Source organism: Atractosteus spatula, chromosome 24, assembly GCF_055471065.1.
Source record: "Atractosteus spatula isolate fAtrSpa1 chromosome 24, fAtrSpa1.hap1, whole genome shotgun sequence".
NCBI classification, from domain to species: Eukaryota; Metazoa; Chordata; class Actinopteri; order Semionotiformes; family Lepisosteidae; genus Atractosteus; species Atractosteus spatula.
Window position 1 is genome coordinate 7,878,240 of NC_142729.1, and position 14,280 is coordinate 7,892,519.

The 14,280-nt window shown below is 41.0% G+C and overlaps 1 protein-coding gene across 1 annotated transcript in view; it reads right to left on the reverse strand.

Moving 5' to 3' along the window:
- Positions 1 to 14,280, reverse strand: part of LOC148815848 (NACHT, LRR and PYD domains-containing protein 3-like) — a 124,190-nt gene that overhangs the window by 41,709 nt on the left and 68,201 nt on the right. Inside the window, exons 8-9 of the mRNA XM_088904849.1 lie at positions 10,071 to 10,244; positions 845 to 1,018 (exon numbers count right to left, since the gene is read on the reverse strand). Coding sequence (XP_088760975.1) covers positions 845 to 1,018; positions 10,071 to 10,244 — 348 coding nt within the window. The remainder of the gene's footprint in view (positions 1 to 844; positions 1,019 to 10,070; positions 10,245 to 14,280) is intronic.

The following is a 14,280-nucleotide window of genomic DNA, read 5'->3' on the forward strand; positions in this document are numbered from 1 at the left end:
TTGGAAGAAGTAAATGAGACTCTAAAATGAGAAATTAACAAAAAGATAAGTTTTGCATACCTAACTAACTTCCAGACCTACATCCTTTCAGATGTACAGTATGTACAATATCAGAAAACAGAGGGGGAATACTCAAGAGTTAAAAGTAAGATGCAAATGAGAAAAGGAGATTGGCACTTCCACAGCAATTGAATAATCTAAAACCATTCCAATCCGCAAAAATCTGCATAAATCCACCAATTCACATTCATTGAGAGAAAATGTCAGTAAAAATTAATATTCAATACTGGAAGAAACATAAACTGCTGGAAGAATGGCTGGGAACACCCGGCATATCCTAAACAGTTTTTGGTATGAAAATAAATTGGGGAAATATTCCGAAAAATAAATATTAAAAAAATCCTTGTTAGGAGTCCTTTTTTTCTGGGACAAACACCAGATGAACGGCCTTCAGAGGCAGAAAGATACTTGTTTAGAACTGTCAGAACCACAGCCATGAAATAAATCAATGTTCAAATGAAGAAGGACTCTATGAATGAAGTTACATGAAGAATATTACCCACAGAATTCTAAACCAAAAACAACATATATATGTGTATGTAAAAAAGATGGGCAAAATAGGAAAGATTGCATATTGAATCTCTCAGTAATGAGATATTAAGAAATAACAAGAGTTACAAACAAGAACTTGTATAAAATTCCATAGCAGTTTTTATTCTTTGTACTGTATATGCCTGGCTTCTTTTTTATTTTGTAATTCCTAGGTGTGGATGTATGTGAAAAAGGCAAAAATCATACGTAAATAAAACAATAAAATACAAAGAAATAACCAGTGTTCACTTACCTCAGTGTTCTTAATTTACAGTTGGGATCCCTCAGAGCTGCAGACAACAGTTTCACTCCTGAATCCCCCAGGTTATTGCCACTCAGATCCAGCTCTCTCAGACTGGAGTGTTGAGACTGAAGAGCAGAGGCCAGATCTTCACAACATCTCTCTGTTAGTTTACACCATGACATCCTGCAGAGAAAAAGCCAGGAGCACAGCTGAACATCTGCACAGCTCTTCCACATCTTTCTGTCCAAGTCTTCACTACAGCACCCAGCTCAGCAGTAATATACAACATCATGTCATTATCCATCTCAGAGTGTCCATGGATGAGGATGATGAAGATAACTGCTGCTTCAGATTTTGGGTTCCAGAAGGAAGAAGAATGATGAGAAGAAACTGTCAGGAAGGGAGACAGTGGGAATAAGGGAGACACATGGAGGTACAATGAAAAGGGAAACAGAAAGAAAGACTTTGACTTTTAACCATAATAACAAATGCTTTACATTTATGATTATATTTTATTATGACATCATCTTCTTACAGTTATAACATTGGGTTTATTGTTGTTGTTGTTGTTGTTTTTCTTCAAATAGTTATTAATCCCAAATGTAAATTAGCAACACCGGAGTAAGTCAACTGGAGACTTTTTATTGTTATTTGTACTTTAGATATGCTGAGAAAAACAATTCCATTTGTAGAAAATAAACCATTTGAAGAAAAAAGCAGGGTTTTTATAAAAAAGTTATAAAAAATAACTAGCATACACACTACCCCAATATACTGTACGAAACCCCCTAAAAAAGAAACGAAATAGAAAATGATCATGAAATTAAACAAATCCCACCCCTCCCACAAATATACAACACGGTACACTTTTTACACATGAAAGACTCTCACATGTAACATAGTCAAAACACACCGACACCCTCAAACAAGAATCTTTACAGTTTTACTAGAGGAATTCTAGTAAGATCCTTCTCTTCACCAACTCCTCAAACACTCTCCTCCTTGACAGACCCTCCACCTGAGACTGTGTTTATCCTGCTTGGGTCTGGCCCAGCAGAAAGTGCTCTGGGTACAATTCTCTTCTTATTGACATAACTCACCCTGAACACAACAGCAGGGCTGCTGAGGGCCAGACTAAGGTTAGAGAAGAGACTCAACATGGGAGTCAGACAGGAGCAGGTGCTATAGCAGTGAAAGTGTGCTAGTGTCACAGCACAGAAGTGTAACCATAACCAGAGGTGTAACATTAAATTCATATGGTATAAAATACATGAGATGACCTAGGTTCTTAATATGACCGATATTTTGGCCCACTTCAGTCAATTGCACAAAAAACAAAACTTTTAATTTGGCAGTGCCTCCACTGGAAACAGTAATCAATTTGTAACTATATTAGACTTTTCAGGAATTTCAACCGTAACTCTACTAGTGATCACAAGATGACTTCACAAGGCTTGTGTTCCCAGTATATTACAATGAGCAAATATCCTCCTTACTTTCTGTAATTTAAAATTGAAAAACGCATATAGACCACACTGCATTGTGAAATTTCTCAAACCAACAACATATATGAATAACCATTTGAGAAACTAAAAAAAACAACAACATTCACTATAAAGGAATGTACGGAGTCTCTTTAACCAAAAACATCATTGGCGCGCTTGTTAAGAGGCGAGATGATACTGTATATTCCCCAAATTTAGTAATTTCACAAACTTTTAAAAAATGTGCTTTAATATTGGATAGTAAAAGTAAAGTCAGTAAAAAAAACAGGTTTGTCTACGATAAAACAGTAAAATAGATTTGAGTTCTGACTACAATAAAACAAACGGTCCGGTGAGAATAATGTGTATCCTGTCTCCACTGTTCTGAGCTGTAAATCAGGTTCACTCGCAGCCTCTGACGATCGAGAAACTTGGTGCCTCTTCACTGCGCTCCGCAGATCCCGAGTGTTTTCTTTGAGAATGAATGCGGATGCCTTGCACGTCGTCTCCAGATCTTTTTCCAATGCAGTCCATTTCTCTCTTTTCCCGATAATCTCTCCTCTTTTCCTCCAGTTGTTAATTAAAATTAAACTCACCCCCTCCGAGCTCACTAGCCGATCTGTATACTCCGGATCTCTCCACAGTGCTGTCCTAATACTCGCTCTCTACCTTTTGTTTCTCTCAGGACATGTAGCCTCGGACCTCCTCCACTTCAATGAGCACACGGCATGTTTATTTAACCCGGTTGAATTATAATATATACTGTAGGACGGTGCAGTGGCTCTGTGGCTGGCAGGTTGCCGGTTTGTATCCCGTGGCTGGCAGATGAATCCTACTCTGTTTAGCCCCTGAGCAAGGCCCTTAACCGCAGCTACTCCAGGGGTGCCCTATAGATGGCTGACCCTGCGCTCTAACCCCAAGCTTCTCTCCCTGTCTGTGTGTCTCATGGAGAGCAAGCTGGGGTATGCGAAAAGACAAAGAAATTGTATATGGCCAATAAAGTTATCTTATCTTAATATAACTTGCATTTTACCTAAACATATTTACATAAACATTATATTCACAAACTGTACCAAAACAACAAAAATACATATTAAAACTTTAAAATTCACACAGCGCTACAGAAGGGACCGACAGACTCTGCTGGATCTAAAACAGACACAAACTACTTGACAACAGTGGTAGCGCACAAGACTCCCCACTGTGGGTTGTCAGCTTTTTTAGTGAGGTGGGACAATGTGCGGTTTATGGAAGTGCGGAGTCCACCGGCTTACTGTCTGATTTCTCCGAAGGAGACAGAGTGCCGGTGTGAAATCAACACGTGGGTGAGGTATTCTTATTTTAAATATTTTAAGAGTGAGCGATATCACTTTGTGAAGAGACGAATATAAATTGTTCTCTAGGGAGAGAGAAAAGTTCTGGAACTTTCGGCGCGGTTCTATGACAACAGATTTAGTCAGTCACGTGAGCATTTAATATAGGCAGGCTCAATTAGATACATTACATCACTGGCTGATATAATCAATCAACATGGCACTGGGGACTGGAGACGTGTTGCTTCTCGTCTGTATGTTTTCATCTGTTTGGTATTGTGGGATTTTTGTGTCCAGTGTATCTTTTCAGCAATAATTTATGACCGACAAGTGCTTGTGGACACTGGATCAAGAATCACTGATTTAAACACAGATATTTCCTATCTTGGGTGCCTCTGCCTGGGGAACCCCCTCCACCTGACTCAGAGCAGAGCAAGCAAACGCGAGAGACGCAGAGCGGGGAGGACTTCAAGCGAGAATGAAGCGCCGCGGCTACCGGACCCCACTCCTGAGTATCCTCCTGGCCAACGTGCAGTCCGTGGAGAGCAAGATGGATGAGTTAAGCCATTAGAGGGACTGTTGTATTCTTTGTCTCGCCGAGACCTGGCTGACCCCCAATACACCTGACTCAGCCATTCAGCTTGACAGATTCTCCACCTATCGCATGGATCGCTCTGGTTCGACTGGTAGTGTATGTCTAATGATAGTCAACTCTTGGTGTGCAGATGTGAACATTTTGAAACAGTTTTGCTCTCAGGAAGGCTGGAAGTATCGCTAAGGATACCAGTAATTCTGGTTTCTCACTTTTCTCCCCCTTCCCTCTGGTGTTATAGGAGCATAAAGGCAAGTATGTCCAGATTCAGAGACAGTTTCTTCCCACAAACTGTCAGATTACTGAACTCTACCCCTACCGCTGGCTCACACCGATTTATTTTCTAAGATGTATGTTATTTAACTTGTTGTTGCTGCTGCTGTTCTGTGTTTGATTTTGGTGTTAATGTGTTTGTTGTGGAGCATACATGTGATGAAAGTTAGAGGGCTGTAATTGCTGGTATTTTGGTCCCTCTAGTGGTGATCAGTGGTAGTGATATTAATTTTTATCCGCTGTGTCACAAAGAAATCTGTACAGGCTTTTCCAGGCAGGCTGTATCCCCACTCAAGTTTCCCGTCGTCAGGGGAGATACGACAGATGAGATCAGTGCACAGCCTGTACAGAGCTTTCCCCTCAGCTGTGGCCAGAGACCATTCCTCTAAAGTATGAGATTATAGGAATGTTTGTATATTTTTGTCTTACATTTGGGAACCCTAAAACATTTGCCAGAAGGAAGAAGTTCATATTCAGAATTGAGGATATGGGAAGGATCTAATATAATTTTTTCCAGCCTGTTTGATTATGGATTTTTCAAAGATTATCTGCAGGGAGGGATGCTGTTTCACTCCAATGACTTTCAAAGCTGTTTGGATGAGGCAGGAAATTTGCGATTTAAAATGAACTGATAGATTACCGAACCACACCGTTATACCATATCTGATAATGCTCTCGATTACAGCGTGGTAAAAGAGCAGCATTACTTCCTGTCGAACCCCAAACACTCTAACTCTTTGCAGGAAATATAAGTGCTGCTGAATTTTGGAGCAAACACTCTCCACATGACTAGTCCAGCACAGGTTACTGTCTATGTGTACACCTAAGTACTTATATGAATCAACCTGAGTGATAAGTTCATTTTGGATTACTACATCTGAGTGATCACCAACTGCTCTGGGAACAAGAAATATTTCTTATGTTTTTTTAACATTCAGAATTAGGTTATTGTTGTCACACCATTGCACAAACCTATGGATTTCTGACCTATACAGATGAGCTGCTTCCTCTGTGCATTGAGCCAAGCACAGCTGTGTCATCTGAGGATTTGAAGATGAAGTTAACTACTGATTGCACAATTATTTGTATAAAGTGTGAACAGAACTGGAGAGTTCAGACAGAACTGAGGGGCACCTGTGCTAATGGATCGTGACTCCGAAAGGAAGAGTTTTATTGACCTACTGCCATACTGTGTACGATTTGTTAAAAACGAATGGTACCATCTTATAATGTAATGGTTAATGGACATTTGCTTCAACTTGCTTATCAATAGATGGGGATGCAGCATATTAAATGCAGACCTGAAGTCCACAAACAGCATCTGCGCATAGGCATTGGGGTCCTCTAGGTGTTTAAGAACCAGATGCATAATGCTGTTGATTGCATCATCGGTGCCCCACCGCTGTTTATATGCAAACTGATATGGATCCAGTACAATGCTCACTTCTGAGCACAGCATTGATACCATAATCCTCTCAAAGCATTTCATAACAACAGACGTCAGTGCTACGGGCCTGTAGTCATTATTATTTGGGGGACAGGGCTTTTTGGGTACTGGCACGATTATTGCTTTTTTCCACAGTGCTGGAACAGAGTGAGAGTCAGCAGACTTCTGAAAGACAGGGCACCATGCTGGTGATAATTCCTCCGCACAATTTTTTACAAGAGAGGCAGAGATGCCATCGGGGCCTGTTGCCTTTTTCGCACATATGTGCTTGAAACATTGTGTGGTCATCTGTGGAATTATTACAAGCCTACCAGCACTACTGTCAGCTGTAATAGTATCTAATATACTATCACCTGCAACAGAGAAGTCCTGTGTCTCAAACCTCAGATAAGTCAGTCAGATCATTTGCTTTAGCCAGCTCATCCATTGTATGGAAGCTCTTCTTTGAAGAATTCATGTTTTTATTGTTTGCCACAGCCTCCTGGAGTTCATTGTTTCAAAGGCACTCTCCATTGTCTCCTTGTGTTGATACCTTGCATTCCTGAGTTTTAGTTTAAGCTCTTATTGCAGTAATTTCAGTTGCACTTGATCCTGGTTTTTAAAAGTGAGTCTTTTACGGTTGATGCAGTCTATCACATCCTTAGTTATATATATGGTTTATTATTTGGGTACACTGTTCTGCTTTTCAAGAGGCAGCAAGAGGCACATCAGAGGGGTGACCCTACATTAACAGCATCCCCCGAGATGTAGCGCAGACAGAATCTGATATGAATATCTGCCTGTACACTGCATGGAATACAGTCCCAAAGTAGCTCACATCCAGTCCACACAGTGCCAGTAGCCCAGGTCCATGTCCAGCAGGTGGTGTAGCTGGGTGACACTGGCTCAGACCAGTCTGCTGGTGAAGAATTAGAAGTGATCCAGTTCTCTCTCCATTCAAGTATGTGGCTGATGGGTTGTTTAAGAGGGAACATACAATGGAGCAGTGGTTAACATGGCTGTATCGCAGTACTGGAGTCCTGGGTTCAATTTAAGACCTGGGGAGCTGTCTGTGTGGAGTTTGTATGTTCTCTCCATTTCACACTGGTTTCCTCTGTCCACCCTCTGGTGGACTGACAACCAGTCCAGGCTCTTGCGTTGAGCCTGTTTTTTGCTAGGATAGGCTCTGGCTCACTCATGACCCTGAATTAGAAACCATGACAGGCACCTCCTCCTCTCTCTAAACACACAGACAGCGCCACTCCTCCAGCAGACTGAGGAGGAAATGAGGCAGTGGGGACTGGTCAACCCCACAGGCGTCCAGTAGAAAGAGGACTAGGGCGAGTTTGAGGTCTTCTGCTCGACTCAGCAGGACACAAGGCTGGCCCATGAGCAGATGATGACAACAGTTGAAAGTCCTCAAGTGATTTTCACAGTGCCCTGACGTCTTGCTCTCCCCCAGCCATAACCATGATGTCATCAGTGTACTCTGAGTCCCGGATAGTAGGATCAGGGCAGCCTGGGATGGACAGACTCTTGCTGACCAAGTCAAGCTGATATAGAAGAGGCTCAATGGCAAAGAAGTGGAGTATCTCCAAAAGTGGAGTATATCAGAGTATTTTCAGAACCAATCACCAGCAGTGATCACTGGATTTAAAAGGTACTGTAAGGCCACTAGCTTAACTAATTTCCGTGTTGTTGTTTTTTTTCTTTTGTCCTGGATATTTATGTCTGTTGAGAGGACACAGTAAGACATATAAGAAATCTAAGGATTCTACTGTATACTGTATACTTCTACTATATAATTACTTTTTTTAATTCCAGAGATATTATCAAATGTTTGAGAGGACACCATTCCAGGTAGAAACTGACTATTTGGCTGGACGTCTTATTAGGCTAGACTAAACTGTATCTTTAAACACAAAAACTGAAATGAAAAAGAATTCTGAGTCCAGAAAAAGCATTTGATAGAGTAAACAGCCTTTTGTATTTGAAACTTGTAGGGAATTGGGTTTTCACAGTGGTTTTACATGCAATGTAAAACCAACCAAATGCACAGGAACAGGCCTACAGCAACTTTTCAGAACAGGAATTAAACAAAGAAAATTCTGAAGCAATGTTATTGGAGAATCTACTGTATATCCCTGGAGTTAAAAAATAAATTTAATTTATGATAAGATTGGGATAAGATAAAATGTAGGGCAAATGTAATACCCAGAAACATATAAATCATTAAAAGGTAACTAAGAGGTGCTAAAAAATCAGGTTAAACAAAACTTGAATAGATGGAAATTGATGCCTCTCTCATTCTTGGGAAGGATGAACACAGCAAGAATGAAGGTACTTCCAGGATTTCTGTTTTGTTCCAGACCTTCCTTATTCCCCTCAATGACGATTACTAAAACGTTTGTCTATTTTATGTGGTTTAAAGTCAGGGTCCCATGCTATTTCTCTCAACCCAAACAACTATTCCTCTATTTAGTTTCTTTCATAATACAAATTCTTTTCTTTGGCATTTATTTATTTTCATAATGCTTTACATTATATTAGGTGTAAAACAATGTTTTAAGTGTGATGAACAGCTTGTCACCATTTTGCTGGGGAGCTGTGACTCAGGTAGTTGAAGCTTTAAGGTGAGCTGCACATTAGTAAGACTGTAGATCTGGGAGTGTCTGAGTGGTGTAGGTTTTACCTGGATTTTCTTCCCTCCCAGATAAATCTAGATTAAAGTTAGCCCTGAAAATTGACTTTATCTGACATTACAGGGATAAGTTTATACTGTCAGCTAATTGACAAAGAAGGCAGTGTAGCATTAGAAAAACATCAACATCACTCAATAAACAATTATCCAATTCAGGGTCACAGTTACCCAGAGCCTGTGCCAGGAAGCACTGGACACAAGGCAGGATTGAACCCTGTACAGGATGCCAGTCTATTAAAGGGTACACACCCACACCAGTCCCAGCTTTCCCAGAAGTGTATTAACCTGCCAGCACGTTTGTGGACTGTTGGAAAAAACTGGAAAACCATACAAACTCCACACAGATACTGTAGCACCCCAGGTCTGGAATTGAACTCAGGGCCCCAGTGTGATATCTCCTGCACTGAGCTGATGGAAGCAGTAACCTGGAGACTGAATCCAGGCACAGGCTCTGCTGGAAGCAAGCAGGGCAGGCAGGAGAAAGTGAAACTAGAGACACAATCGAAAAGGCAGGGGTTGAGCTGGGAGGAACTGATTAAAGCACCAGGGAGAGTCTGAAGGAGAGTCGTTTAACATGGAGGGTTCAAAGCACAGGGATCAGTTCAAGATGTGGTCAAACAGGCAAAGCCAAAGTACACAGAGAGGAGAAAATGCTGGGGAAAGCTAAGAAGAAAATGAGACTCTAAGATAAGAGATTAACAAATTAATACATTTTGCATTCCGAACTTTCTTCCAAAGCTACATCCTTTCAGATGTGCAGTATGTATAATATCAGAAAATAGAGGATGGTGAAGTGGAAATCTAATAAGTAAATTGATTCTTAAAATGTAGAGAGCTTTGCAAAAAATATATTGGTGCTTTTGGATAATATATTTCAAGAATGTAATTGCTGTGCTACAGTACGTGCAGAATTTTAGAAAACAGTGCGTCAACAAAGTACACTGTTTAGGTTACTTTAGAAGACAATGTACCAAAACAATATATGCTGTCTGGGTCGTTAGAATTACCTGAAAGTAACTGATTAGCTTTGAATAACAAATCTAGTGCTTCTTCTCTCGCTCTATGATGTAATCTGTTTTGTCTTAGGGAAAGGGGAAGTTTTTGAAGGGACAAAGCACTGAGCTTTTTTACAGCGCAACGTCTTATAAAAACCCTGTACTGCTTTTAACAAATTGAGTCTCTGGTTGCACTTTGCGAAGTGGCAGCAGGGCTCCCAATATTGCAATATTGAAATAAAGACCTTACTCAGGTGAGAACTCTCTCTTGTGGCTTCCTTGATAGTTATATTTCCATGACAATGGATACTCAAGAGTTAAAAGTAAGATGCAAATGAGAAAAGGAAGTTGGCACCTCCACAGTGGATGCATGTGAAAAAGGCAATATTCTGTGTCTCAGCATACCTAAATAAAACAATAAAAAACAAAGAAATCACCCGAGTTCACTTACTTCAGTGTTGTTAATTTACAGTTGGGGTCCCTCAGAGCTGCAGACAGCAGTTTCACTCCTGAATCCCCCAGGATATTGAAACTCAGATCCAGCTCTCTCAAACTGGAGTGTTGAAACTGAACAACAGAGGCCAGATCTTCACAACATCTCTCTGTTAGTTCACACCATGACATCCTGCAGACAAAAAGACAGGAGCACAGCTGAACATCTGCACAGCTCATCCACATCTTTCTGTCCAAGTCATCACTACAGCACCCAGCTCAACAGTAATATACAACATCATGTCATTATCCATCTCAGAGTGTCCATGGATGAGGATGATAAAGACAACAGCTGCTCCAAATTTGGGTATGCAGGAGGAAAAAGAAAGATGAGAAGAAATTGTCAGAAAGGTAGACATTGGAAAACAGGGAGACACACAGAGATACAGTGAAAAGGGAAAAAAGATTTTTTTATAGAAATGTTAAGGCAACATACCCTTTTGAACAAAATAAACCAATGGAACAAAACAAAAAACAACCAAAATTATAACTATAAGAAGACAATAAAAATGTGAACAGCATACAAGCCCAAACCATATATACTGAAGACCCCCCCCCCCAAAAAAAAACAACCAAAAATATAATGAAAATACATGAATGCCATTTATCCCAATAATATACAAAACTGCAGTTTTCACAAATGCAAGACTCTCTACTCACATGTAACAGTGTCAAAACCAGACCTTTTCCAACATAAGTATTTTCACAGTTTTACTAGAGGAACTGTAGTTAGATTCTGCTCTTCATCAGCCCCTCAAACACTCCCCTCCTCTACAGATCCTCCACCTGAGATTGTGTTCATGCTGGTCTTAAGCCCAGCAGCCCAGCAGAAAGTGCACTGAGCAGAATTCTCTTCTTGTTGACATAACTCACCCTGAACACAACAGCAGGGCTACTGAAGGCCAGACTACGGTCAGTGAAGAGGAGGATCAAGAGGATTAACAAGGATGTCAGACAGGAGCAGGTGCTATAGCAGTGAAAGACCAGCTCCCTCTCGGAACAGTTAGAACAGACATCAGACACAGATGGATCCAAAACAGACACAACCTAATTGGCACCCGGGATAGCACAGGATTCTCCACTAGCAGATCACCAGCTCTGACAATAATAAAATTTAAGCTTCATGGTCCCATTGGAGACATTACTTTTACAGCACACTCCCAACATAACAGCACGATGACAGGCAAAAGTTTGCCAATAAAGAAGTCAGTGAAACAGTGTTACAGTACGATAAGGGAGGAGATACGATACATTGTTTGAAAGAGATACTGCAGTAGGTATGAAAGATTTCCTGTTTCTATTAGTATTACACTTGGGGACACAGAGGCGTCTCCCAGATGGGAGAATTGTTAACTCACAATGCAGAGGGTGAGAGACACAATCCACAGTACACAGTTTCTCTGCCACTTTCTGTTTGAAGAGGATATCTAAGGCGATTTGATTTGCCCGATTTATTTGCTACTTAATTTGACTAGTTTTTCCAGGCTATTACAATCAATGGTACTGATGTTACCAAACCAGCAAGTGAGACAGTATGTTCATACACTTTCAATCAAAGACTTAAGAAAAGTGATAGGATGGTTCTATCTACCTTGAAATTGCTAAGCCTACTTAGAAAATAGTCTCAGTTGGGTTTTTTTTTTATAAACGGTGTTGCAGCATTTGTCCTAACTCAGGTTTTTTCTCTGATCAGTCCCGAGTACCTGTAGTCATTGACAATTTTGACAGTCTGACCATTAGTTACTGTAGATTGGAGCAGTGTTGCATTTTTCTTAAAATCAACGACCAGCTCCTTTGTTTTTAAAACATTACCTGTAAGGAGAACTCTTCACCCCATTTACTACGGTCAATGGGGCCAATGATGATTTGTCAATGATGGTTTTTTTGAGTCCCTTAGTAAGCTGACCAGGGCTGTGTCCTTAATGTACATGTGATGTCCTTAATGAAATGTACAGTAAGGGAGACAAAACAGAGCCCTGTCGTGATCCAGTGGAAGCACAGCAAATGTCTAATTAACCAGTTCCCCAGTTTGAACTGTTGAGTCATATTTGTTAAGATGTTTAGGACTTATAGTAACTTATCAATATACTGCTTAGCATGACCTAACAGATCATATAACAGATAATATCCTTACATATGACCTTGCTTGATCAAGTTGCTGATAGACCAGATTTAACAATGTGAGTATTGTATTGTCTGCCCCCTCCTTTCTCTGTATGCAAACTACAGGGGGTCAATGAGGTCTTGTTAGTTTTTTGTAATGTAATGCTTTAAGATTCTCTCCAGTTTTTCATGGGAGAGATGTAAGAGCAGCTGGCCTGTAGCTGTTAAGCTCAGTTGGCCTGGCAGTTTTTGTAAGAATAATGATTGAGTTCTTTCACAGAGAAAGTATGATTTGTAGATTGGAGGACATTTGAAAAAATGCAGCTGAGATGCAGAAATGCAGCTGAAATGGAAATCTATGAGAGGTAGGATGCAGATCATCAGCTGTTTTACTGAGGGAGATCTGTACAGGCTTCCCCAGAAAGGATGTGTATCCTACTGAACCCCCATACAAATTCTCTGGGGAGTGTGAGGGAGTGCAGACAGAGATCTGTGCACAGCCTATACAGAGCTTTCTCCTCAGCTGTTACCAGAGACCATTCCTCTAAGATATGAGACTCTATGACAGTGAGAGCAGGGATATGAGCAGTCTAGGCTAGAGAGAAGGCACTATAGACCTGAGAGGCAGTGCAGATAAAATCTGACATGGATATCTGCAGGTGGTGTAGCTAGATGACTCTGGCTCAGAGCAGTCTGTTGGTGAAGAATCAAAAATGGCCCAGTTCTGTCTTCCATTTGAGGAGTATGGATATTGTTGGTTCAGGCAGATAACACAGTGGCTCAGTGGTGAACATTGCTGAATCGCAGTGCTGGGACCCTGGTCATCCTCTCCAGGGCCCTGTATTGTGCCCATTGCTTGTCAGGTCTGGCTCCAGCTCTCTCATGAGAGTGAATTATAAACAGTAGAGTCCAGGACCGACAGGGCAGCTCCTCATCTCCACACACAGACAGCCCCACTCCTCTAGCAGACTGAGGAGGCAGTGGGGACAGGTCAACCCCACAGGTGTCCAGTAGAAAGAGGACCAGGGTGAGTTTAAGGTCTCCAGCTTGATTCAGCAGGACACAAGGCTGGGCCATGAGCAGTTGATGACAACTGTTGAAAGTCTTATAGGGTTTTTCACAGAGCCCTGAAATCCTGCTCTCCCCCAGCCATGCCCATGATGTCATCAGTGTACTCTGAGTAGGATCAGGGCAGCCCGGGATGGACAGTCCCCTGCTGATCCAGTGCAGCTGATATAGATGAGGCTCAATGGCAAAGGAGTGGAGTATCTCAAAAAGTGACAGAGTACATGAGGGTATTTTCACAACCAATCTTTAGCAGTGATTACTAGATTTAAAAGGTGTTATAAAGTCATGAACTTCACTCATTTTCTTTGACATGGTCTCTCGATCAAAGCCTGGGTGAGGAATTGACCATGTGACTGCTTTCAACTTGTCCAATTTAGGAAACTAAACTTTAGTATAAAACAGCAGCCCAGAGAGAGCAAGTCCATTCAAACCAGAATGCTGCCTGAGACTTTGTCTGTCACAGGGGAAATCTTGTGATTCACAAACCAGCTGTGAGTTTCAGTTAAATTCAGTTAACATTGATACAGTTGGACTTCATTGTTGACAGAGTATATAATATTCTGATGTATATTGTGATATTCTATGCAATAATCTACAGTAGGCAGTAAGAGCACTATATCCTGGGACAGTCTGAGTTATCTCACTTGCAGCAGGACTCAAGTCAGGTTCTGTGTTCAGACTTGCACCAAGATCAGCAGCGCTCTTCCTGTTGGTGATAAGAGCAAGCCTCACCCTTTAAGTTTTTAGTATGGCCAGCTGACACAGACATCCAGAGGCAATTTCTGTCTGGAATGATATCCACTCAAACATTTTGCAATATCTCTGGACATGGAGACACTAAAGCCCTACTTTAGAGCTGAAATTGAAGCTACCTTCTTGAGCATTAAGTGTACGAAATCATATTTCTTTTATGTCTTACTGTTTCCATTCAGCAGACAGAAATATCCAGGAAAAAACACATAAAACAAGAAATAGATTTTTTTTGTCTTCAAAGATTA